The 25,196-nt window shown below is 44.3% G+C and overlaps 1 protein-coding gene across 4 annotated transcripts in view; it reads left to right on the forward strand.

Annotated features, from left to right (window-relative positions):
• Palb2 (partner and localizer of BRCA2) overlaps window positions 1-24,100 on the forward strand; it is a 44,910-nt gene extending 20,810 nt beyond the window's left edge. For 3 of the 4 annotated variants that reach the window (XM_045131429.1, XM_045131431.1, XM_045131432.1), the window contains 8 exons: window positions 61-132; window positions 1,388-1,549; window positions 4,804-4,889; window positions 9,293-9,454; window positions 11,122-11,238; window positions 13,821-13,908; window positions 18,879-19,027; window positions 21,712-22,141. In XM_045131429.1, the coding sequence (XP_044987364.1) occupies window positions 61-132; window positions 1,388-1,549; window positions 4,804-4,889; window positions 9,293-9,454; window positions 11,122-11,238; window positions 13,821-13,908; window positions 18,879-19,027; window positions 21,712-21,922 (1,047 nt within the window). In that variant the 3' untranslated portion in view covers window positions 21,923-22,141. Of the gene's footprint in view, window positions 1-60; window positions 133-1,387; window positions 1,550-4,803; window positions 4,890-9,292; window positions 9,455-11,121; window positions 11,239-13,820; window positions 13,909-18,878; window positions 19,028-21,711; window positions 22,142-23,169 lie in introns of those variants that run through there. The other variant, XM_045131430.1, reaches the window with a different exon arrangement.
• Window positions 24,101-25,196: the final 1,096 nt, after the last annotated feature.

A 25,196-nucleotide genomic window follows, 5' to 3' on the forward strand; every position in this document is an offset into this window, starting at 1 on the left:
GAGTTGTGAAGGCAAGCACGCACACGCTGTAGGCTGACAGTGTGACTTTTGTTTCCACAGACTGAAATGATGGAGCTTCCTGCTTCTGGTAGCTTAAACCCAGGAAAGCTACACTTGGTTTCGAAGCTAAAGGTCAGAAGAATGTTGTTACTATATTTGTGAAAGAACTGATTTAAAAAAAAAAAAAAAAAGTCAAAAAGAGGGGCTGGAGAGATGGCACAGCAGTTAAAGGTGCTTCCTAGCAAAGCCTGTCTGCCCAGGTTAAGTTCTCCAGCCCAACCACCCACATAAAGCCAGACAAGAATTCATTTGCCGTGACAAGAGACCCTTGTGAAACTAGTTATGGTGACACACTCATTTAATCGAGTGGCAGAGGTAGAAGAATCACTGTGACTTCAAGTCCAGCCTGGGACTACAGAGAGAATTCCAGGTCAGCCTGGGCTAGAGTGAGACCCTACCTCAAAAAATAAAAAATAGGGGCTGGAGAGATGGCTTAGTGGTTAAGGCATTTGCCTACAAAGCCAAAGGACCCAAAGCCAGATGCACAAGGTGGCACATGTGTCTGGTGTTTGTTTGTAGTGGCTAGAGGCCCTGGCATGCCCATTCTCTCTCTCTCTCCCCCTCTGTCTATGAAATAAGTAAATAAATTTTTAAAAAATAAAAATTTTAAAGTCTATTATGATGTAGCTGGGTGTGGTGGTACATGTCTTTAATCCCAGCACTTGGGAGGCAGAGGTGGTAGGACTACTGTGAGTTCGAGGCCACCCTGAGAATACATAGTGAATTCTAGGTCAGCCTGGGCTAGAGTAAGGGCCTATCTTGAAAAATATAAAACAAAACAAAACAAAACAAAAAAGTCTATTATATAAATGTATATATAGGTAAAATTTTTTATGAAAGACCTATATATATAAAGCCCTTTTACTATGACCTGCATAAAACTACTTTCAGCTGGTATTTCATGTCATCCTGCTCATTCATTATTTGGGGTATGTGTGTGTGTGTGTAAGCATATATGCCATAGCACCCACACATGGAGGTCAGAGGGCAATTTTTAGGTCAGTCCTCACCTTGCTACCTCATTTGAGGCAAGGTTTCTGTCTGATTCTTGCTGTGCTACTGTTATTTTTGGTGCTGGGATTTTTGTTTGTTTTTGCTGTGAGCTTCCAAGAAATTCTGTTTCCACCTCCCATCTCACAGTCAGTGTTAGGGTTACAGGGGCCTGCTATGGCTTCTGAGAAATAAACTTGGGTACTCTGGCTTGAGTAGTGAGCACTTTATCCGCTGAGCGATCTCCCCAGCCCTCAGCAATTTTCATGCTTATTCTTTGCATAAAGCAGACCTTGAATATCCTTTTAACATGACTGTGGTTACCATTCTCGGTCAGAATCCTTCTGGTTCCTGTTCTGTGGACGTGGGTGCTGTGTGGTGGGAAAGAGCTGGTTCTAAAGAGCCATGTATCATAACTGCTTGTGAAGATGTCGTTTCTCTTTGGAAACCTCTGGATACTTGGCAATGGGAAAAAGTTTATACCTGGCATTTCACAGAGGTAAGTCTGAGTCTTAGAGCTAAAAGGCTTAAGTGTAGTCATTTGTGTGATAATATAGGAGAAGGACGTAGCAAAACCGGTGTCTGCAGCCATGTATAACAGTATAACAGAAGAGGGTTTTTTTCCATCAATTATTTTTTGCATGTTTGGTTTTTTTCATTATTTTGTTTTGTTTTTAATTTATTTATTTGAGAGAGCAAGAGATGGAAAGAGGCAGAGAGAGAGAGAATGGGCACACCAGGGCCTCCAGCCACTGCAGATGAACTCCAGATACATGCACCACCTTGTGCTTCTGGCTTACATGGGTATTGGGGAAATCAAACTGAGGTCCTTTGGCTTTGTAGGCAAACACCTTAACTGCTAAGCCATTTCTACAGCCTCATGTTTGGTTTTTTGAGGTTTTTGTTTTGTTTCATTTTTTTTAGGTAGGGTCACACACTAACCCAGGCTGACCTGGAATTCACTGTGCAATCTCAGGGTGGCCTCAAACTCACAATAATCCTCCTACCTCTGCCTCCCAAGTGCTGGGGGTACTAAGGAGTGTGCCATCACACCGAGCTTCCATCATTTATTCTGACAAGTTTCAAGCAAATAAAAGTTTCGCAGGGTGCACCATATGCTCACCATCTGAACTCTTCCATTAGCATTTGTTTTATTGGCTTTTCAGACTTTGCCAGGGATTGGCTTTTACAGCAGTCCTGTAGGGAAAGCTTGGCATTCTATGTCTTCCCCGACTTCGAAATTTGCTGATACTTCTTTTCCTTCCCTTTCATCAAAACTTACCTTTGTTTTCTCTCTATATATCGTCATTGTATTTCACCATATATATCTTACGTGGTTACAGTGTTACTGTATTTAAAGATGTTTAATCTGGGGCTGGAGAGATGGCTTAGTGTTAAGGTGCTTACCATCAAAACCAAAGGACCCAGGTTCAGTCCCCCCAGTACCCATGTAAAACCGATGCATAAAGAGGTACATGATTCTGTTGTTCATTTGCAGTGGCTAAAGGCCCTAGCGCACCCATTCTCTCTGTAACGGTGATCCTCCTACCTCAGCCTCAGAGTGCTGGGACTGAAGGTGTGCACCACTACACCTGGCTAAAAATATTTAAAAAACAAAAAGCTTAATCTGGCTTTTCTCACTTAATCATGTAATCATTTTCCTTTTTTTCCTTCATTTTTTTTTTTCTTGTTGTTGTTGTTGGAAGGGGGAGATAGGGTGTTGAGAGAGGGTCTCATGTCACCCACCCAGGCTAGTCTCAAGCTCCCTATTGAGCTGAGATTGGTTTGAATTCCTGGTTTCATCTCCCAAGTGCCAGGACTACAAGCAAGCACCACCATGCCTGGCTTTCCTGTGTGCTCTTCGAATCTGTTTATACTTCTTGTTCTCAGTGTATCCACAGCTGCTAGCACTGCTTTGCAAGGTCAGTACACATTTGTTCAGTGAATACTATTTCCTCCTCAGGCTGGTTTTCTCAAGTTACCTTCACAACCCTGTCTCAAAAAATAAAAAAAAAGGGCTGGAGAGATGGCTTAGCAGTTAAGTGCTTGCCTGTGAAGCCTAAGGACCCCGGTTTGAGGCTCAGTTCCCCAGGTCCCACGTTAGCCAGATGCACAAGGGGGCACATGCGTCTGGAGTTCGTTTGCAGAGGCTGGAAGCCCTGGTGTGCCCATTCTCTCTCTCTCCCTCTATCTGTCTTTCTTTCTGTGTCTGTCGCTCTCAAATAAATAAATAAATAAAAATTTAAAAAAATAAATAAAAATAAAAAAAAGAAAGAAAGAAAAGAAAAGAAAAAAGGGCTGAGGAAATGGCTGAGCAGTTAAGGCATTTGCCTACGAAGCCTAAGGACCCCAGTTCAATTCCCCAGGACCCACAGAAGCCAGATACACAAGGGCATACATGCATCTAGAGTTCATTTGTAGTGGCAAGAGACCCTGGCATGCCCATTCTTTCTCTCTATTTGCCTCTTTCCCTCACAAATAAATAAATAAAATATTTTTTAAAAAAAGACAAGGCAGCCGGGCGTGGTGGCGCATGCTTTTAATCTCAGCACTGGAGAGGCAGAGGTAGGAGGATCGCTGTGAGTTTGAGGCCACCCTGAGACTACATAGAGAATTCCAGGTCAGCCTTAGCTAAAGTGAGACCCTACCTCATAAAACCAAAAAAAAAAAAAACAGATGAGGCGGGCATGGCTATGCACTCCTTTAGTCCCAGCACTGAGGTCCCAGAGGCCAAGGTAGGAGGGTAGATGTGAGTTTGTGGCTCAGCTGGGTACAGAGTGAGTTCCAGATCTGCCTGGAACCCTGCCAAAGCAGATAAATAAATAAAATATGTAAATGCTAATTAAACACTTGCACACATACTGAGTTTCTCAGATGCCCAGTACTCTCCATGTAGTCCAGGCTGGCTGTCTTCCTGCCTCAGCCTCCCAAGAACTAGGATTTATAGGCATTTATCACCAAGCCCAGCTCATCCTACTTATTTAGAATTATACCTTATAATATGGGACTTTCCTGAACCTTCTTGCATTTATTTGAATGTTAAAAACAGTGAGAAATCAAAAAAAAAAAAATGTAATGAATAGCCAGTCATGGCGGCACACACCTTTAATCCCAGCACTCAGGAGGCAGAGGTAGGAGGATCACCATGAGTTCAAGGCCACCCTGAGACTACAATGAATTCCAGGTCAGCCTGACCTAGAGTGAGATCTTACCTCGAGAAACCAAAAAATAAAAAAATTATAATGAGCCAGACCTGGTGCTTTGGGTCTATAATTTCAGCTAGTGAGAAGGCCACAGCAAGATGATCACAAGTTCAAGGCCTGCCTCGGCAATTTATGGAGATTATCTCAAAATAAAAAGTAAAAAATATAAAAAGGATTCACTGGCAAAGTACTTGCCTATCATAAGTAAGGCTCTAGGTTCAGTCTCAGTACTGTAAAGAACAGAAGAATGTGATAAATTATTAGTAAAACTTATATTAATTCAGAAGTGAATAACCATTGGCTGGACAGATGGCTCAGTGGTTAGAGGCACTTGCTTACAAAGCTTGACAGTCGGGTTCAAGCCACAAGTGCCTATGCATCTGGAGTTTTAGGCCAATGGCAAGAGGCCCTGGCACACCCATACTCTCTCTCCATCTCTATCTCTTGTGTGTCTGTCTCTCTGCTTATGAATATAGATAAATAAATAATCTAAAGAAAAAAATGAAAATAAAAAGGAAGTGGATAACCAAATCTAATTTGTGTTATTTAGGTTCCAGTGTTACAGATAGTTCCTGTTCCAGATGTTCACAATCTTGTGTGTGTAGCTTTGGGAAGTTTGGAAATCAGAGAAATCAGGTAAGCAGTTCCGAAGGACTGTTGTACTCTCCCTCTTTCTGTCCCATATTTTTGTTTTTGTCACCTTGTTCTGAGTGTATGTTATAACCTAGATGTGTGTCTTTTTTTTTTTTTTTTTTTTTTTTTTCCTTTTCAAGGTAGGGTCTCACTGTAACCCAGGCTAACCTGGAATTCACCATGCAGTCTTAGCCTGGCCTGGAACTCATATTGATCCTCCTACCTCTGCTTCCCAAGAGCTGGGATTAAAGGTGTGTAGCACCAGGGCCTATAGCTGCTACAGACAAACTTCATACACATGTACTACTTTGTGCATCTGGCTTTACATGCATACTAGGGAATCCAACTCTGGTTGTTAGGCTTTATAGACAAGTGCCTAAGTCATCTCTCCAGCCATATATATATATAATTTTTTTTTCCACAAGCAGAGAGAGAATGGGCAGAGCGGGGCCTCTTGCCGGGGCAAGTGCATGTGCCACTTTGTGCATCTGGCTTTACATGGGTACTGAGGGAATCAAATCTGGGCCATCAGGCTTTGCAAGTAAATACTTTTAACTGCTGATCCATCTATCTCTAGCTCTACGCTTAAGTCTTAAAAGAGGTGCTGAGTGTTAGTAGCCTAGAACATGGGTAGTGGAGTGGAAGCAAGAAGGTCAGGAGTTCAGTGTCATCCTTGTCAGGTTCCCCCGGCAGGTAGTGCTGGGGAAGGACCAGGCCCTCTGGTTCCTCCCAAGGGGTTGAGGAGGAGGGTGAGTGTCGACGGCCAAAACACACCGAGCTGGGAGTCTCATCAAAGCAGGATCTTGTTTTTTTGTAACAGGCAGGTGTTTATATAGTATGGAGAACAAGGGTGGGGATTTTAGGATGGTGTAAGGTGTAAGGGCCAATAGTATATCGTGACTTTTGAAATGATTGGTTCTAAGCACGCACGCACACACATGCACAGGAACTCCAACCTCCTACGTGGAAGTAGCAGGCCAGAAGCCATTAGGCGTCCTGCTGAGTCCTAGCCAGAGACAGTTCGCCAAACTTTTGCTAGGCTCAGGAAGTTCCACTAGGCCTCATGTCCGGGCCTCTTAAGGCCCAACATCTCCCCCTTTTGTTTTTGTAAGAGCGTTAGTCATCATGGCCCCTGTCCTATGTTGCCCCCCTCTGGGGATCTTACCCGTCACTGGGCTGAGAACCCACTCCATCGCCTGTCTTAGGTTGTCTCAATTAGTCTGAGGTTTTACCCATCATTGGTCACATGGAGGGCAGAAGGGGTGGCAGTGGGTCATATGAGGAACTTAATTCCTGAGTTGCCAGCCTGTAGTAATGTATCTCAACCTGATGGAGTTTTATTGCCTCTAGCTGCTGGTGAATGAATTGTGTAATTTTGTTAATTACACAAGGCCCAACATGAGGATAAGGAGAAGGAGGGGCCCAAGTAGAGGGAGGAGGTAGGGTAAGAAGCCATGTAAGCCCGTCCACAGTGGGTTGTCCTGGAGGCCCCACTGTCTCTTCTCCAGGTCCTCTTGAAGTCTTTTGATCTTATCTTGAATGATTTCCAAGCTATTGGCATAGAAACAGTATTTTTTCTGTAAAAACAAGCATATGCCTCCCTTTTGGGTCATTAAGAGGTCTAGTCCCCTCCTGTTTTGTTGGAGTACCTCAGCCAGGGAATCTAATTGTTGTTGGAGATCAAGGATAGTGTTGGACATGGCTTTTATGTCAATAATCAACTGGAGAGAGTTTTTTGTAGAGATTTGTACAGTTTTCTTATGTCTCCCTCCAATGTAATCAAAAGAGGATATAGGGAGGGCTTCATTTCCAGGAATGATATCCACATCTGGGATCAAGGTGGCTGGGGCACAGAGGCCCATCCAATTAGCAGGCAAAAAGTCATAGGCCATCCTGCCCCCACAAACAAAGACCATCTCAGGAGGTGGGCAACACTGGGCATTAGACTCAGTTGTATTTGAGTTGCAGAAGGAATGATCAATATGGCCCATGTCCACACTGGAATTGTCAGGGGCAAGCGAGGCCCAAATATAAGTTTCAGAAGTGGACATTGGAAGGAGCTGGACAGGAATAGGGAATGTAGTTGAGCAGTCTTTTTGAGTAGTGGAGTTGTAATTAGTAACCACTGTTAGTGGCCGGGGTGGTCCCACTTGGAGACAGAGCTAGCAGTCTTTTGCAAGAGAAGGGTTTGTTTGATTAAGTAAGGCAATAACTGATTGTAAAAGGGTCTCCATAAGGGGGTCGAGTTTTAGGTCTCCTCAGTCCTCAGGGAGGGCTATCGGGTGATAGTTAAGCTTTGGGTACCGGGTCAAAATGGTTTAATCTTTTTATTGACCTGTTGTTTTCTAACTTTATCTTGAACTCCATTGCCATCCGAATAGCCAATGGGGTGTTGAAAGTTTCAGTAGATTGTCTGTCCTGTTTCACCTAAACAGGGTGTAGAGGCGTATCCCATGTCACTCTTCTCCCACCCGCTAGCACCTCCAGAGGTCGCTCTGGTCCTAACACAAGCACAATAGGGTTTTCCATTGTTGGTGTATTGTTGTGTAGCAGTATAGCAAGCAGAATGCATTGTCTCATAAAAAGTGGTGCAAGGGCAGGGCCCTGGCTTGCCGTCCACTTGAGGTATAATTTGGGGTTTTTGTTATGTATACCCACATATTAGTACAGGAATGTAGGGGGAGATGTTGGTTCCAGAAAAATAAATGAAGTTGTATGTTACTTTGTTACCACACTTTACCCTTTGGATTTGTTTTTCATTAAAAGGAAGTGTTTTATGTGTTCCTCTCTGACATTCACAAGGTTTTCCCATCTGTTTGGCCAAGATAGCTCTGGCGTCATATGGGTTTCCAAACCCTTCATCACTGGGCAGAGTGAGCATTGCCAGCATCGTGAAGAGCGGTAGTATCCACATCTCCAATCATTTCTGGGGAAGAAACAGAGGAACAGTCCTCAGGGTGAAACACTCCCTGGAGGGGTGATTGTCAGTGTCCCCTTGTTGGGGTAAATATTTTAGGTTCCTCGCTGGTATCCAGATGGGCCTTTTTTTTATCTTGAGGGAAGATACAACCAAACCCTCTCCCTGCTGTGAGGAGTGGGTCTGGTCCTCTCCAGGCCCCAGACAGTGGGTCTCTCCATTTGACCTTGATCAAGCTGTATGTGACAGAGGATGACCAATATTTTTGAAATGGAGACTTTTTATTTTTAAAAAAATTTTAAATATTTAAGGTGAATAATTTTTTTTTTTTAGCTGATCATGGGGGGTTAGTGATTTTCCCTTTTGTTTTTGTAATCGTGATTTAAGTGTTTGGTTATATCTTTTAACGATAGCGTGGCCTCAAGGGTTATATGGAATGCCTGTGGCATGTGTAATTTGTCACGTCTGGAGGAAACTTGTAAAGTTTTGACTTATAAAGCAGGGGCCATTATCTGTTTTTACTTGATCGGGCAGCCCAAGAGTGGCAAAACACTGAAGTATATGACTAATGGCATGTTTAGATTTCTCCCCAGTATGTGCAGATGCCCAACAGGCACAGGAGAAAGTATCAATTGATAAGAAGATATTTTTAAGTTTTCTGAAGGGGTAATAATGAGTAACATGTATTTGTCAAAGACGGTTGGGGCAGAGACCTCAAGGGTTACTCCCAGAAGTTGCGAGGGGGGGACCTGTAGGAAGGGTTGGCAAGACTTGTATGTCCTAATCTTTTTTCCTCTGTCTTTTGTTTTGTTTTGTTGGTCTTGGAGGGAAGCAGCCCTTGAGGGCTGAGATCATAGGGAAGACCCCTAAGGGGGGTATCTGACCCTTCTCCACATGTGCCCGATGAACAAGGCCTCTACCTTATCCCAAGTGTCCCAATCAAAGAGATTTTCTTCCGGCAGCCATGGTGCCAGCTAAAGAAGGCAACCCCCAGTCTGTCGAGCCTGATTATCAGTCAAATCAAACCAGATTCGTGACGGCCATGAGAGTCTGTGTCCTTAGGGGATGGCTTGATGATACCAAACACAGTACGGATGGGAGCAGGTCTCCCCAGCAGGAGCCCCCACTCAAATGAGGGGCCTCAGATCTCGTCCAGGTCTGCCACACAGTGTGTCCACTAGGGACATATGACCCGTTCAGAAATACAGGCGCTGCAGATGCAGCTTGCTGGCAAACCGAAAGTGAAAGGAAAGAGAAAGGGAGCAGAGAGGTGTTGACAAGCAAGCACAGGTTACAGAAGCAAAGGTCAGCACATTAGATATGAAGACTGCCTCATAACTTATGAGGGTACACTCACCCACACACCGATTGACCTCCTCAACAAGAATTCCTCACACAGGGCACGTCCGTAGTCCTTTAATACTAACATTTATTCCTGATGTTAGTGGCTGATTCCTAACTTCTCCCTGTTTTTCTGTATCTGGCTTAGGGCACTGATGTGTCCATGTGATGGCGAACATGGAAAGCAAGCACTACTGAAGTCTGGAGACATCAAAGCTGTGCTAGGTCTGACAAAGGGGAGACTAGTGAGCAGCAGTGGAACAGTTTGTGATCAACAAGTAGGAGTCATGTCATTTGCAGAAGATGGAGGGTAAGAAAAGCACTGATGCTTCTTTTGTTTTGGGGTTTTGGTTTTATTTTCAAGGTAGGGTCTCACTCTAGCTCAGGCTGACCTGGAATTTACTGGGTCGTCTCAGGGTAGCCCTGAACTCATGGCAATCCTCCTACCTCTGCCTCCCAAGTGCTGGGATTAAAGGCATGCGCAACCACACCCAGCTCAGAAGTCAAGTTCTTAGACCTTTTCCTTACTCCACACATGTAATGTGTCCATTACTTCAGTGAGCACCCACATGCACAGCTCTTAGCTCTTCTTCACACTCTAGACCTACATGCTTATAGTAGCTATCTCAGAGACACAGCAAGCTTAGTACATGCAAAACTTCTTCTTCTTCTTCTTCCTCAATCATATCTTTTATTTATTTATTTTTTAATTTGCAAGACGAGAGATAGGAAAGTGACAGAGAATAGGCACACCAGGGCCTCAGCCACTGCAAATAAATTCCAGGTACATGTGCCACTTTGTGCATCTGGCCTTTTGTGGGTACTGGGGAATTAAACCTGGATCTCTAGGTTTTAAAAGCAGGCACCTTAACTACTGAGCCATCTTTCCAGCCCCTTTAATCATGTCTTTGTACTTTACTGTATTTTAGTGCTGGGGATTGAACCCTGGGCCTCATGCATACTAAGTATATTCTCTACCACTAAGCTAATATACTTAATTAGCCTTTGTCTGTCATAATAACAGGACAGAAAACTTAGTTGTCTTAATTATTCATGATGTGTCATGGTAATTTGGGCAAGAGACATATAATTGGCATACCCATTCTCTCTCTCACTCTATCTGCCTCTTTCTCTAAAATATTTAACAAATTAAGAAAGTGAATTGGACATGGAGCACACACCTATAATTCCAACTCTTGGGAGGCTGAGCCAGGAGGACTGGTGGGAGTGGCCATCAGCCTGGGATTGATAGTAAGTCCCTAGTACAAAACAAACAAGCACGCAACAGGACTGTTGGTAGAGAGGAAGGAAGCAGGAAGATTTGTGAGAAATGAGCCTACACAGCCACTGAGAGTTGGTGGCTAGTTTGCTTGAGGAGGGCACAGTAATATCCAGGTTTCAGGGTTGGTCGTCAGAGCAGATCATAGGTCAATTCACTGAGATATGAATATTTTTTTAAATAGAGCTTTAAGGAGAAAAGTTATGATTTTAATATTGGAATATAACGAATTTGAAGTGCTTATAATATGTCCAAGAAAATACTAGGAAAAATGTGTTCAGTGGGGCATGGTGGCACACGCCTTTAATCCCAGCACTCAGAAGGCAGGTAGGAGGATCGCTGTGAGTTCAAAGCCAGCCCACAGACCCAGGTTTGATTCCCTATGACTGATGTTAGCCAGGTGAACAAGGGGCGCACACATCTGGAGTTCATTTGCAGTTGCTGGAGGCCCTGGCGTGCCCATTCTCTTTCTCTCTCTCTCTCTCTGCCTCTTTCTCTCTGTCACTCTCAAATAAATAAATAAATAAAGTTTTAAGTGTATGTTCATATATAGAAAGTTTAGAATACATGGTTCTTGCATAAAGGTTCTGTCTGATATTAGTTTAAATTTTATTGTGCATCATTTAATAACATGAAGAAGGGCTACTTAGAAGCTACTTTGGAGCCACAGCTGAATTGTAACACTGTCCTCAATGTAGAAGTAAAGAAGAACAGCTTTTGATGCCTCCAGAAGAGACGGTCCTGACTTTTGCTGAGGTCCAGGGGATGCAGGAAGCTCTGCTTGGCACCACCATTGTGAACAGCATTGTGATCTGGTAAGCTTTCCCTCCAGATCCTCAGTTTCCTCCTCTGCATATGAGGGTGTACTTATAAGTTAAGAGTTATGAAGGTGAGATAAAAGACTGTTAATACGCAAGGCATGATGGTATAAACGTAATCAGATAGACTGTATAAACAACATGATCGCAGATTTTTTTTTTGAGCAAGGCAAAAGTAGATTTTATTATAGAGATACAGGAAAAGACTTCCAACAGAGTGTTTGGGGGACTTACTTTTTATTTTCTTCACTGTCATATGCTATTCTTGCCTTACCAAGACAATCATATTGTAAGTAGACTATTTTGAAATGTAGGACTGCTTGCCTGGTATGCACAAAGCCTAGCATACAATCGCCAGTACCACAAAATACATCAACAAAATTAAAGAACTTTTTTGTCAAAAATGCAGTTATAGGCTGAGGGTGTAGTTCAAGAATTAAAGTATTTGCCTGGTATATGTAGTTGTTGGCTAATGGATAAGTAAGTTCTATCAGATTAACTCACCTACCTGAGAAATAAGAAACTCCAGGTCAGCCTGGTCTGGAGTTGGACCCTGCTCAAAAAAACTAATTGTGGGGTCAGGAGATGGGTCAAGGCAGTAGATTGCAAAGTCTACTGGTCCAGGTTCAGTTCCTCAGTATCCATGTAAAGCCAGGTGCACAAAGGGGCACATGCATCGGGAGTTCATTTGCAGGGGCAGAAGACCTACTGTAGTCAGGTGTGTGCTCTCTTTCTCTGTTTCTCACAAATAAGGAAATAAAAATTGGTTTTTGATTTTTAAAATTATTTATTTATTTATTAGAGAGAGAGAAACAGGCAGAGAGAGAGAATGGGCAGGCCAGGAGCTCCAGCCACTATAAACAAACTCTAGACACATGCATCCCCTTGTGCATCTGGCTTATGTGGGTTCTGGAAAATCAAACCAGGATCCTTTGGCTTTGCAGGCAAATTCCTTAACTACCAATCTGTCCCTCCAGCCCATGACATGTGTGTCCCTGGTGCTTAAGAAATAAAAATATTTTTTAAAAATTAAGGGCTGGAAGAGATGGCTTAGTGGTTAAGGCACTTGCCTGCAAAGCTTGAGGACCCAGGTTCAATTCCCTAGGACCCATGTCAGTCAGGTGGTGCATGCGTCTGTAGTTCATTTGCAGTGGCTGGAGGCCCTGGCGTGCTCTCACTTGTGCTCTCGCTCTCTCTCTCTCTCTCTCTTCCTCTCTCAAAATTAATTAAAATTTGCCAGCCATGGTGGCACACACCTTTAATCCCAGCATTTAGGAGGCAGAGGTAGGAGGATCACATGAGTTCGAGGCCACCCTGAGAGTACATAGTGAATTCCAGGTCAGCCTGGACTAGAGTGAAACACTACCTCAAAACAATAATTAGGGCTGGAGAGATGGCTTAGCAGCTAAGCGCTTGCCTGTGAAGCCTAAGGACCCTGGTTCGAGGCTCGGTTCCCCAGGTCCCACGTTAGCCAGATGCACAAGGGGGCGCATACGTCTGGAGTTCGTTTGCAGAGGCTGGAAGCCCTGGCATGCGCATTCCCTCTTTCTCCCTCTATCTGTCTTTCTCTCTGTGTCTGTCGCTCTCAAATAAATAAATTAACAAAAAAAAATTAAAAAAAAACAATAATTATTTAATTAATGAAAATTTTAAAACCTGCCAGACATGGTAGCATACACTTTTTATCCCATCACTTGAGAGGCAGAGGTAGGAGGATCAATTTGAGTTCAAGGCTAACCTGGGACTACAGAGTGAGTTCCAGGTCAGTCTGGGCTACAATGAGACCCTACTTTAAAAAAATACAAAACATTTTTTTTAAAACTGCCAGCAGTGGTAATTCATACCTTTAGTCCTGGCACTCCAGAGGCTTAGGCTAGGAAGATCACTGTGAGATCAAGGCAAACCTGGATACAGGGTGAGCTACAAGTAAGCCTGAGGTAGAAGGAGAACTTACCTCAAAACAAAAAAAGAGACAGAGGACTGGAGAGATGGCTCAGTGGTTAAGGCACTTTCCTGCAGAGCCTAAGGACCCAGGTTTGATTCTCCACATCCCATGTAAGCCAGATGCACAAAGTGACACATGTGTCTGGAGTTCATTTGCAGTGCCCAGAAGTACTGGCATGCCCATTCTTTCTCTCCCCCGCCCCATCTCAAATAAAAATAAATTTAAAAAATACATAAAGTTTAAAGCCGAGCATGATGGAGCACACCTTTAATCCCAGCACTTAGGAGGCAGAGGTAAGAGGATCACCATGAGTTCAAGGCCACCCTGAGACTACATAGTGAATTCCAGGTCAGCCTGGACTAGAATAAGACCCTACATTGAAAAACCAAAAATGAATAAATATGTATGTTATATGTGAAAACCTGTTTGTTTGAGTGTTTGTTTTTCTGAGGTAGAATCTCACTGTAGCCCCAGCTGATCTGGAACTCACTCTGTAGTCCCAGGCTGGCCTCTAACTCACAGCCATCCTTCTACTTATACCTCCTGTGTGCTAGGATTAAAGGTGTGTGCCACCATGTCTCGTTGAAAAACACTTTTCTGGAAAAATGTAATCATCTTACTTTTGATGTCTAAGGAATTTAAAAACTGGTCAACTCCTGAAAAAGATGCACATTGACGATTCTTACCAAGCTTCGACCTGTCACAGAGCCTACTCTGAAATGGTGAGTAGTGAATGATCTGGGAGTATTGTGTGTTCATTTGTGTATTACCATTGGTCTCAACAATTCAGCGTACCCTCTTTGGTGCCCTTTCTTTTTTTCTTTCTATTTTTTTGTTTGTTTGTTTTTCGAGGTACGGTCTTGCTCTAGCCCAGGCTGACCTGGAATTCACCATGTAGTCTTAGAGTGGCCTGCCTCCGAGTGCTGGGATTAAAGGCACCACAACACAGGGCTCTGTTTGTTACTTTTTGAAGTTTGTAATGAAAGTGAGTGTTGGTACAATGTTAATGCTGATTATTTTCTCTTTTTTTTTAATTTTTTTTTTTGTGTATTTGAGAGCAACAGACAGAGAGAGAAGAGGGGGAGAGGGAGAGAATAAAAATGGGCGCACCAGGGCTTCTAGCCATTGCAAACAAACTCCAGACGCATGTGCCCCCTTGTGCATCTGGCTAACATGGGTCCTGGGGAATCAAGCCTCGAACCAGGGTCCTTAGGCTTCACAGGCAAGCACTTAACCATTAAGCCATCTCTCCAGCCTGAATGCTGATTATTTTCTATCTGTATAACTAAAAGGCAAACATTCCCAGGTATGATTTTTTTAATATTATTACTATTTATTTATTTGTGAGAGAGAGAGAGAAAATGGGCACTTCAAGACCTCTTGCCACTGTAGAAAGCCAATTCTCAACATAGGTGTTCCTTTGTGCATCTGGCTCTACATGAGTACTGAGGAGTGGAACCCGGGCCAGCAGGCTTTGTAAACAAGCACTCCTAACTACGGAGAAATCTTCCCAGCCTCTCCTCTCACCTCCCCACCCCCACCCCATTTTTTTGTTTTGTTTTTTGTTTTTGTTGCTTGTATGTTTGTTTAGTCAAGGATTCCTGTATCACAGACTGGCCTTGAACTTGATATGTGTGTGTGTCTCTTTCTCTCTCTCTCTGTCTCAAACTTGTCCTTGAACTTCTGATTCTCCTGCCTTCCCATCATGAAGGCCTGGATTATGACATATGCCACCATACTGAGTTCATCAGGTACCTAGGGATCATGCCCAGGGCTTCAACCCAACCTACAGCCAGATCCCCAACAGCTAGTTGTGAATTATATGCTCAGAAATATGCCTGTCATCACATAACTCCCTGACTACTCTTTTTGTTGTTGTTGTTTTGTGGGGGTTGTTTGGTTTTTTTGTTTGTTTGTTTTGTTTTGTTTTTTGAGGTAGGTTTTTGCTCTAGCCCAGGCTGACCCGGAATTCACTATGTACTCTCAGGGTGGCCTCAAACTCATGGCAATCCTCCTACCTCTGCCTCCTGAGTACTGGGACTAAAGACGTGCACCACCACGCCTGGAAACAAATAACTTTTTTATTTTATTTTATTTATTTGAGAGAGTGAGAGAGGGAACGAGGTAGACACAGAGAGAGAGAGAGTGAGAGAGAGGGAATGGGCACACCAGGGCCTCCAACCACTACAAATGAACACCAGACACATGTACCACCTTGTGCATCTAGCCAGCGTGGGTCCTGGGGAATCCAACCAAGGTCCTTTGGCTTTGCAGGCTAACGTCTTAACCACTAAGCCATCTCTCCAGCCCCTGTTTTGTTTTGTTTTAATGAGAGAAAGAGAGAGGGAGGGAGGGAGGGAGAGAATGGTTGCACTAAGGCTTTCAGCCACTGCAGACAAACTCCAGATGCATGTGTCACCTTGTGCTTCTGGCTTACATGTGCCCTGGGGAATTGAACCTGGGTCCTTTGACTTTGCAGGGAAGTGTCTTCTAACCACGTTTTGCCATAACTGGTGTATGATATGAATGAAGACTTTAGAGAGGCTGGTTTAATGGCCCTTCACATTTTTGTCTTAGGTTTTAATTTACTTATACAGAAACAAAAACAGTTACTTCACCACTGTGTTAGTACTTAGCTGTCTGCCTTCAGCATCTAAATGCAGTGAAGGTAGCTATCCAGGAGAGAGAAATAACTTCATGACTGTCCATGGTGATGCCATGAGCAGGAGCAGCAAGGCTCAGCACTTGGGAAAAACGGGCTTGCCTCACATAGGCACTACGCAGAGAGCATCAGCACTCAGCAGTTCTGAATACAGAGAGGAATGATCTTTCCCTGGCCTGCAGGATCTGTGGAGTTGAACAGATTGTGTGATCATAGAGTCTGTTACATAGTCTTGAGCCTAACTTTTGTAATCACTTACTATTTTTTTTTAATGAAGGATTTATTTAACCTTCTACTTCGAGAAGATACAGTCTGTCACAGAAAAGACATGGTGGCAGGAGTGTGAGGCTGCTGGTCACATTACATCCACTGTAATCCTTTAAGTAAGAAGGTTGAGCCAGACAGGTGGCACACACCTTTAATCCCAGCACTCAGGAGGCAGAGGTAGGAAGATCACTGAGAGTTCAAGGCCACCCTGAGACTACATAGTGAATTCCAGTTCAGCCTGGGCTAGAGCAAGGCCTTACCTCAAAAAGAACCAAAAGGGGGGGGGGAGACCTCGTGAGAGAGGAGAGTGCCCTATTTTCTGGCAGCTTCAGAAGGAGGAGGGAAAGCAAGCCCAGAAGAGGTGCTCACTCCATTCCCAGCTGGCTTAGCTGCTGATGCTTAGAAGACACTCTGTAACATCACTTGAGCCCTGGTAGGCACTCTTCCTCTCCCTGTTCTTTCCTAACTGTGTCATCTTAAAAAAAAAAAAAAAAAAAAAAAAGCCAAGTCATTTGCCTGCAAAGCCAAAGGACCCAGGTTCAATTCCCCAGGATCCATATAAGCCAGATGCACGAGGTGGCACATGTGTCTGAAGTTCATTTGCAGTGGCTGGGTGCCCTGGTGTGTCCATTCTCTCTCTCTTCCTTTCTTTGCCTCTCTGTCAAATAAATAAATATAAATAAAAGTATTTTTTTAAAAAGGCTGAGGGCTACACAGGTGTGTCGTAAAGGCACCTTCCTGCAAAGCCTAGTGACCTGGCTTCAGTTCACCAGTACCCACATAAAGCCCTATGTACTATCACGCATACATCTGGAGTTTGTTTGAAACAGCTAAAGGCCCTGGCGTCCCATTTTCTCTTTCTCTCTCTCTCTCGGCTTGCAAATAAATTAAAAGAAGGTTGAATTTGTTTCTAGAATTTACCTATTGATTTAAAAAGCTAAATTTAAAAGCCGGGCATGGTGGCACACCACCTTTAATCCCAGCACTCAGGAGGCAGAGGTAAGAAGATCACCATGAGTTTGAGGCCAGCCTGAGTCTAAATAGTGAATTCTAGGTCAGCCTGGGCTAGAGCAAGACCCTACCTCAAAAAATAAAATACTAAATTTAGGCCGGGCATGGTGGCACATGTCTCACTCAGGAGGAAATGTCATGAGTTCAAGGCCACCTTGAGACTACAACTACATAGTGAATTACAGGTTAGCCTGGGCTAGGGTAAGAACCTACCTTAGGAAAAAAAAATCCACTTAGGTGAGATAGCCAGGTATGGTGTTGCATACCTGTAAATAACCAGCACTTGGGAGGCGAAGGGAAGAGGATCGGTGGTTTCACGGCTACCCTCAGCTGCACAGTGAGTGCACTGCAAGGCTGAGAACCTAGTACCTAGCCTAGCTGCGACCTTGTCTCAAAAGACCAAAAGGGGGGGGGGGGGGAAGAAGACAGGAGATAGGTTAAATAGTTTACAAAGGGCAATCTTCAGAGTCATACTTAACACCTGTAATTTCATCTCTTGGGCTGAAATAGGAGGATTGCTGTGAGTTTGAGGCCAGCCTGGCGTCAGGGTGAGTTCTAGGTCAGTCAAGGCTAGGAGACTGTCTAGAAAAAGGAAAAATAAAGTCAACATTCAGAAATATTAGTTTGTTGTTGTTTATTTTAAAATTTTACATTATGGGGCTGGAGAGATGGCTTAGTGGTTAAGGCACTTGCCTGAAAAGCCAATGGACCTCGGTTTCATTCTCCAGTACCCATGTAAGCCAGGTGCACAAGGTGGCACATGCATCTAGAGTTCATTTGCAGTGGCTGGAAGCCCTGGTGTGCCCATTTTCTCCCTCTCTCTCTCTCTCTCTCTCGTTGTCTCACACACACACACACAGCCTCTTTCCTGCTCTCAAATAAATAAATAAAAATAAAATATTTAAAATTTATATATATATATAAAATCTTATACATTGCTTTCCTGGGAATGTAATGCATCATATGTAATGCACATGCTGAGTGAGTACTTGACTACTGAGCCAGAGTCATTCTAGAAATGTGTAGAATAGAAAATGATGATAACTGCTAAGCCAGACATGGGGGCACATGCTTTTAATCCCAGCTCTCAGGAGGCTGGAATAGGAGGATCTCTGAGTTTAAGGTCTCCCTAGCACTAGAGTTCCAGGCCAGCATGGGCTAGAATAAGACCCTACCTTGGAACACTTCTAGTTTGAGGGCTCCCTATACATGTTTATGTGCCCTCTTTCCCTGTAAGGGGGTGGCATGAGACGTGTGTAAGTGAAGGCATGCTGACAACAGATGAGGAGCCACTGCTAGGGAAGCCACAAGTCCGCCTGGTGATAATCTCAGTCCTTCCTGTTTGAGATCCATGAGGCCAGTGGCCAAATCCTGGATATTTAGGAGGCTCTTGAGGGCTGGGAAGATGGCTCAGACGGTAAGTGTTTGCTCTGCTAGTGTGGACACCACATAAAAGCCAGGCAGAGTGGCACACACTTGTTATCCCACCTCTGGGAAGGGATAGACAGTCCCTGCGCTTGCTGGCCAGCTACTCTAGCCTCAGGTTCACTGAGAGCCTCTGTCCCACAAAATAAGGTGGAGAGGGGTTGAGGCAAACAGCAGACAATTGGCCTCTGGCCCCTGCATGCTTGTGTGTGTACACACACAAATCCCCCAGTCCCCCCACCCCGTGAACTTTCCCTTTGCTCTTTGGTTCTGCCTTTGCCAAACATACTCTTAATGATCTGTTTGGTGATTTTGCTGTTTAACTAGGGGCTCCTGTTTGTTGTTCTGAGTCATCCTCATGCCAAAATGAATGAGTCATTTGGAAGCCCTGTGTTTCAGCTGATGGTGATCAACCCTAAGACCACCTTTAACATGGGTGTGCTGCTGTACTGTCTTCCTCCAGGGCAGGCTGGGAGGTGAGTGTGTGTGACTGCTCTTCAAAGGGTGTGATATTTCAGAAGGCACTGTGTAAGTACTAAAATTAGGTGTTTTTATGTCACTTGGATGGATGGAAAACATGAAATTTATAGGTCACATTAAGAATGATGTTGAGCCAGATGCCAGGGTGGCACACACCTTTAATCCCAGTACTCGGCAGGCAGAGGTAGGAGGATCACTGTGAGTTCAAGACCACCCCGAGACTACATAGTTAATTCCAGGTCAGCCTGGACCAGAGTGACACCCTACCTTAGGGGGTGGGGAGAAAGCCACCTGGAGACTACATAGTGAATTCCACGTCAGCCTGGGCTAGAGCAAAACCCTATCTCAAAAAAGCAAAACAAAACAAACAACAACAGAGAAAGAATGTATTGTGGGACTGAAGAGATGGTTAAGCTTGAGTGCCTGAGCTGGCCTGAGACTGCCAGAGTTTGAATCTCCAGATCCCATGTCAAGACTGGGCCTGTGGCCCCTAGTCCTTCTGGGGAGCAGAGACCCAAGAGTTGATCCCTGAGAATGTACATAGTGAGTGAAGAGCACAACATCCAGCTTTAATAAATGACAAAGACAAGAACTCTTAATGGCATGTTCTTTGGGCCTTGTGTGAAGCTTGTTTGTTCTAAAGCACTCTCTGTCTCCTCCTGCAAATGTTCTTAGCAAGAGCCTCAGAACTCCGAACTCCGTGCAATAGGTGCCTACATGTTGTTGCACTTACCTTCCCATTACTGTGATCAAAACACCTGGCCAAAAGTAGCTGATGGAAAGATTTTTTTTTTTTTTTTTCATTTTGATGTTTTCAAGATAGTGTCTCACTCTAGCCCAGGCTGACATGAAACTCACACTGTAGTCCTAGGCTGGCCTCTGACTCCCAGCAATCCCCCATCTCAGCCTTCTGAGTGCCAGGATTAAAGGCATGCAACACCATGCCCAGTTTGGAGGGAATTTTTTATTTTGGTTTATAGTCTTGAGGAACTTCCTGATGGCAGAGGAAAGCAAGGCATGAGCAGAGGCTGGACGTCACCTCTGCCACAGCAGCAGGAGAGTAGCAGAACTCTAGCAAGGGGGAGCTGGCTAAAATACCCCAAACCTGCCCCCACAACCCACTTCCTCCAGCAGAGCTCCGCCTCCTAAATGGCCATTAGCTGGGGACCTTGTATTCAGAACGTATGAGTTTATGGAGGACGCCTGATTCAAACTACCACACATGTGGAGGTTGCTTTCATGTTTATGCAGGGAGAACCATAGGCATTGACTCAGAAATGGAGATAAACAATAGCTACTTGGTCTAGCTTTCTGTCGTCACTTGTAAACCCATTTGTTCAGTACCAGGTCCTCTAGCCACTAAAAATTAACTCCAAACGCATGTGCCACATTGTGCATCTGTCTTTACATGGGTACTGGGGAGTCAAACCCAGGTACTTAAGCTTTGCAGACAAGTGCCTTAACTGCTGAGCTGTCTCTCCAGCCCTGATTTTATTTTTTTATTTTCACTGTGTATCTCAGCCTTGCCTCAAATTCATAATCCTCCTGCTTCTGCTTCCTAAGTGTAGGGATTATATTTATGTACTACCATACCCTTGTCTGAAAAGGATAACCAGATTCCAGATGCTCAGGAGGCTGAGGCAAGATCACAAGTTCAAGGCCTAGTTGGGTTACAGAGTGAGTTCAAGGCCATTGTTGGTAACTCAGTGAGATCATGCCTCAAAATTAAAAGGAAGAGGCTAGAGCTGGACATGGTGGCGCACTCCTTTAATCCCAGCACTCGAGAGGCAGAGGTAGGAGGATGGCCATGAGTTCAGGGCCACCCTTTGACTACACATAGTGAATTCCAGGTCAGCCTGAGCTAGAGTGAGACCCTACTTTCAAAAAAAAAAAGAGGCTAGAATATAGCTTAGTGATAGAACATTTGCCTAGTGTAGCAGTTACTTTCTCATTGGGACACAACACCAGACCAGAAGCAGCCCATGAAGAAAGAGTTTAAGCTGGGCATGGTGGCACATGCCTTTAATACCAGCACGTGAGAGGCTGAGGTAGGTAGGATCTCTGTGAGTTTGAGACCGGCCTGAGACTACATAGTGAATTCCAGGTCAGCTTGGGCTAGAGTGAGACCCTACCTCAGGAAAGAGAGGGAGGTGGATGCGGGAGGGCAGAGGAGAAAAAAGAGTTTTATTTCCAGCTCAGTTTCCAGGGGAGCTTCTGTCATAGCAGGAAGATCATAGCAGGAGAGATGGCTGGCATCATGCCTTGTCACTTGAACAGGGAAGAGGTGGGAGCTGAGTGTGGCAGTAGGGCTGAGCTCAATCCAAGGCCTGCATCCAGAAACAGATCTCCTCCAGAAAGGCTCTACCCACCAGACATTAAGTATAAAGCTTCATCCCAAACCCGTGAGGCTGTGGGGGACATTTTACATTCACACCACCACACTTTAGCATGTGCAGTGGCCTAGGTTCAGTCCTCAGTACCACTCCCCCTTCCTCCCAAACAAGGCAGCCAGATGTGTGATTTCTGTTTCCTGACACTTACATGTACACATGTATGTCACTCATGCCCCGAAGGTCAACAGAACCACCAGCAACAGAGGCTGTGGTAATTGGGCTCCTGCAAGCATATTTTTTAAGCTTTTTGACATGCGACTTGAATTGTCTTCTCTGCTTGGTGACAGGTTCCTAGAAGGTGATGTGAAAGATCATGTTGCAGCAGCAGTCTTGACTTCCGGAACAATTGCCTTTTGGGATTTGCTTCTTGGTCATTGCACAGCTCTCCTCCCACCTGTCTCTGACCAGAATTGGTCTTTCGTTAAATGGTCAGGTACAGATTCTCATTTGCTAGCTGGACGAAAAGATGGAGATATATTCATATACCGCTACTCCTGAGGAGAAAAAAATTCTTTTTTTTTCTGGGTATATTTGGCCTCTTGATACTTTTTTGAAAAAGAGAATAGTTAAATGACATTTGAAATAATTCTGTATGTATCAGACCAACTTTTTCTTCTGGTGATGGTGCCACTTACAATGTAAATATTTGTTTATACTTACTTGGTTTGGGTTTTGAAGATCTCTAGGTCAGTTTTTGTAATTCCCACATATTTATATATTTGCTAGTAAAAGTATACATAAAACTTTGAATACTAATAAATATTTATTTGGAAATATTCTGATTGGCATATTCTTTTTTTCATTCTATTCAGATCATTTTCAAAAATGAACTGCTTATTATGCAACTAGAAACTTTTGGGGGTGTACTTTTTCAAGGTAGGGTCTCACGCTACCACAAGGTGACCTAGAATTCACTTGTAGTCTCAGGCTGGCCCTGAACTCACAGCATTCCTACCTCTGCCTCCTGAGTGTTGGGATTAAAGGCGGGATTAAAGGCATGTACCACCACACATGGTGTAAATAGAATATTTAAGTGATAATACTTGCATAGTAAGGATAAATTTCAGGTGTTAGGCTTGATTCCCCAGGACCCACGTTAGCCAGATGCACAAGGGGGCACACACGTCTGGAGTTCGTTTGCAGTGGCTGGAGGCCCTGGCGCACCCATTCTCTCTCTCTCTCTGTATCTGCCTCTTTTGCACTCTGTCAGTCACTCTCAAATAAATAAAAATAAAAAAATTTTTTTAAAATGATATGATAAATTCACTGGGCATAGTGGCACACGCCTTTAATTACAGCACTTGGGAGGCAGAGGTAGGAGGATTGCCATGAGTTCAAGGATACCCTGAGACTGCAGGGTGAATTCCAGATCAGCCTCAGCTAGAGTGAGACCCTACCTCAAAAAAACAAAAACAAAAAAATGATAAATTAGGGCTGGAGAGATGCTTAACAGTTAAGGCGCTTGCCTGCAAAGCCTGAAGACCCATGTTTGACTCTCCAGATCCCACATAAGGCAGATGCATAAAGGTGAGGCAAGCGCAATGTCACACATGACCACTAGGTGGCGGAAGCATCTGGCATTCAGTTGTAATGTCTGAGGCCTAAAGCACAAATTCTCTCTAAAATAAAAAAAGGTTTTAATATTTTTTTAAATAATAAATTACGGGGCTGGAGAGATGGCTTAGTGGTTAAGACACTTTGCCTGCAAAGCCAGGCTTGATTTTTTTTTTTTTTTTTTTTTTGAGGTCGGGTCTCTCTCTAGCCGAGGCCAAGAAGTCCCAGGACATCTTTATACAGATACTGAGAACCATTGACTATTTTCATGCCAAAAGCATCACCACAAAGACATTAGACCCAAGAATATCCTGGTAGATACAGACGGGCATTTCAGATTGTGTGGAGCAGCTCCTTGGATGAAGACTCAAGTGGTGGGGATTAGCCTGGCATCGCACACCCAGCCCAGAGGCTTCCAGGGAAGGAGGAGGTTTGTCCATCCAAACTGGGAGGCCTGAGGAAATCTGGCCTGGTGCTTCCCATCCATACCATTCTCCCAGTGGGAGTTTGAGCCAAAAGGATACCCAAAGCAGCCCGTGGATGAGAAATCCTTCTGTCCTCTCCTGGGAGAAACATCCAGCCTATTTGCTAGAACACATCCCTGCCCTCCTGAGTCCTTGCCATCTAGTTTCTGGGCCAGGGGACATGGTCTCCCCCATGAGGGAAGACTTGTCTCCCCCATGAGGAGAGATTTCTCTCCCCAGACAGAACACCATTCCTTAGACAAGTCCCATCCTCCCAAGGTGCCGTATCAAGATTGGGAACATAGGCACCAAGCACTCTGAGGTGGTAGAGAGCAGTGTTTTGGAGAAAAAAGGATGCAGGTATCCTTGGGAATGCTGCCTGGCTCAAGTTTTCCCAAACTGTGCTCTATGTGAGGTCATATGCATCCTGTAAAGGATTACAGGACAGCCGGGCAGAAATCCAACTGCTCTCTGACCAGCTGCCTCAGTGCCTGCTTTATCAAAAGCATCCTCCAACCTGGCCACCTCCAGATGAACTGTCCTGCTCCATCATACCTGCTACACGCATTTCATCTCACCAAAGGCCCCTAAACAATGGAGCCAGGCCAACTAGAAAGCCTCTGAAAGTATGAGCAAAGTAAATCTCGCCTCCCAAAAGTTGTTTCCTACAGTTTTTTGTTTTGTTTTGTTTTGTTATTTTGGTGTTTCAAGGTAGGTTCTCACTCTAGCCCAGGCTGACCTAGAATTCACCATAGTTTCATGGTAGCCTCAAACTTATAGTGATCCTCCTACCTCTGCCTCCTGAGGACTGGGACGAAAGGTGTGCACCACCACGCCAGGCTTCCTGCAGGAATTTTTAAAAATATTTGCCTGGTGTAGTGGCACACGCCTTTAATCTCAGCCCTCAGGAGGCAGAAGTAGGAGGATCGCTGTGAGTTCGAAACCCACCTAAGACTGCATAGTAAATTCCAGGTCAGCCTGGGCTCAAGTGAAACCCTACCTTGGAAAAAAAATTAAATATATATATATGTACACACACACACACACACACACACATACACATATATAAGATGGAGAGAGAGAGGCATTTGTAGAGAGAAAGAGAATGGGTGCACCAGGGCCTCTAGCCACTGCAAATGAGCTCCAGATGCATACGCCACCTTGTGCATCTGGCTTTTTGGGGGTATTAGGGAATCAAACACAGGTCCTCAGGCTTTGCAGGTAAGCACCTTAACCACTGAGACATCGCTCCAGCCCTCCTCAGGCATTTTATCACATCAATGAAAAGCTATAGTTGGGCCAAGTGTGGTGATGAACATCTTTAGTCCCAGTACTTTGCAGACCAAGGTGGAAGGATTGCTGTGAGTTCAAGGCTAGCCTAGGATTACGTAGTGAATTCCAGGTCTGGGCTACACCAAGGCCCTACTTTGAAAACCCAAAAAGAAAAAAAAACTGTACACCATCTGAGTATACCTCAGTAATATAGAAAGTATGGTAGTAATATAGTCATATTGTAACAGTAATATAGAAAATGGGAAGGCCGGGCGTGGTGGCGCACGCCTTTAATCCCAGCACTCGGGAGGCAGAGGTAGGAGGATTGCCATGAGTTCGAGGCCACCCTGAGACTACATAGTGAATTCCAGGTCAGCCTGGGCTAGAGTGAGACCCTACCTCGAAAAACAAAAAGAAAAGAAAAGAAAAGAAAAGAAAATGGGAAGGAATCAACAGCTAGATAAGTGGAACAGAGTACAGAG

This window comes from Jaculus jaculus, chromosome 12 (assembly GCF_020740685.1).
Source record: "Jaculus jaculus isolate mJacJac1 chromosome 12, mJacJac1.mat.Y.cur, whole genome shotgun sequence".
Taxonomy (NCBI): Eukaryota; Metazoa; Chordata; class Mammalia; order Rodentia; family Dipodidae; genus Jaculus; species Jaculus jaculus.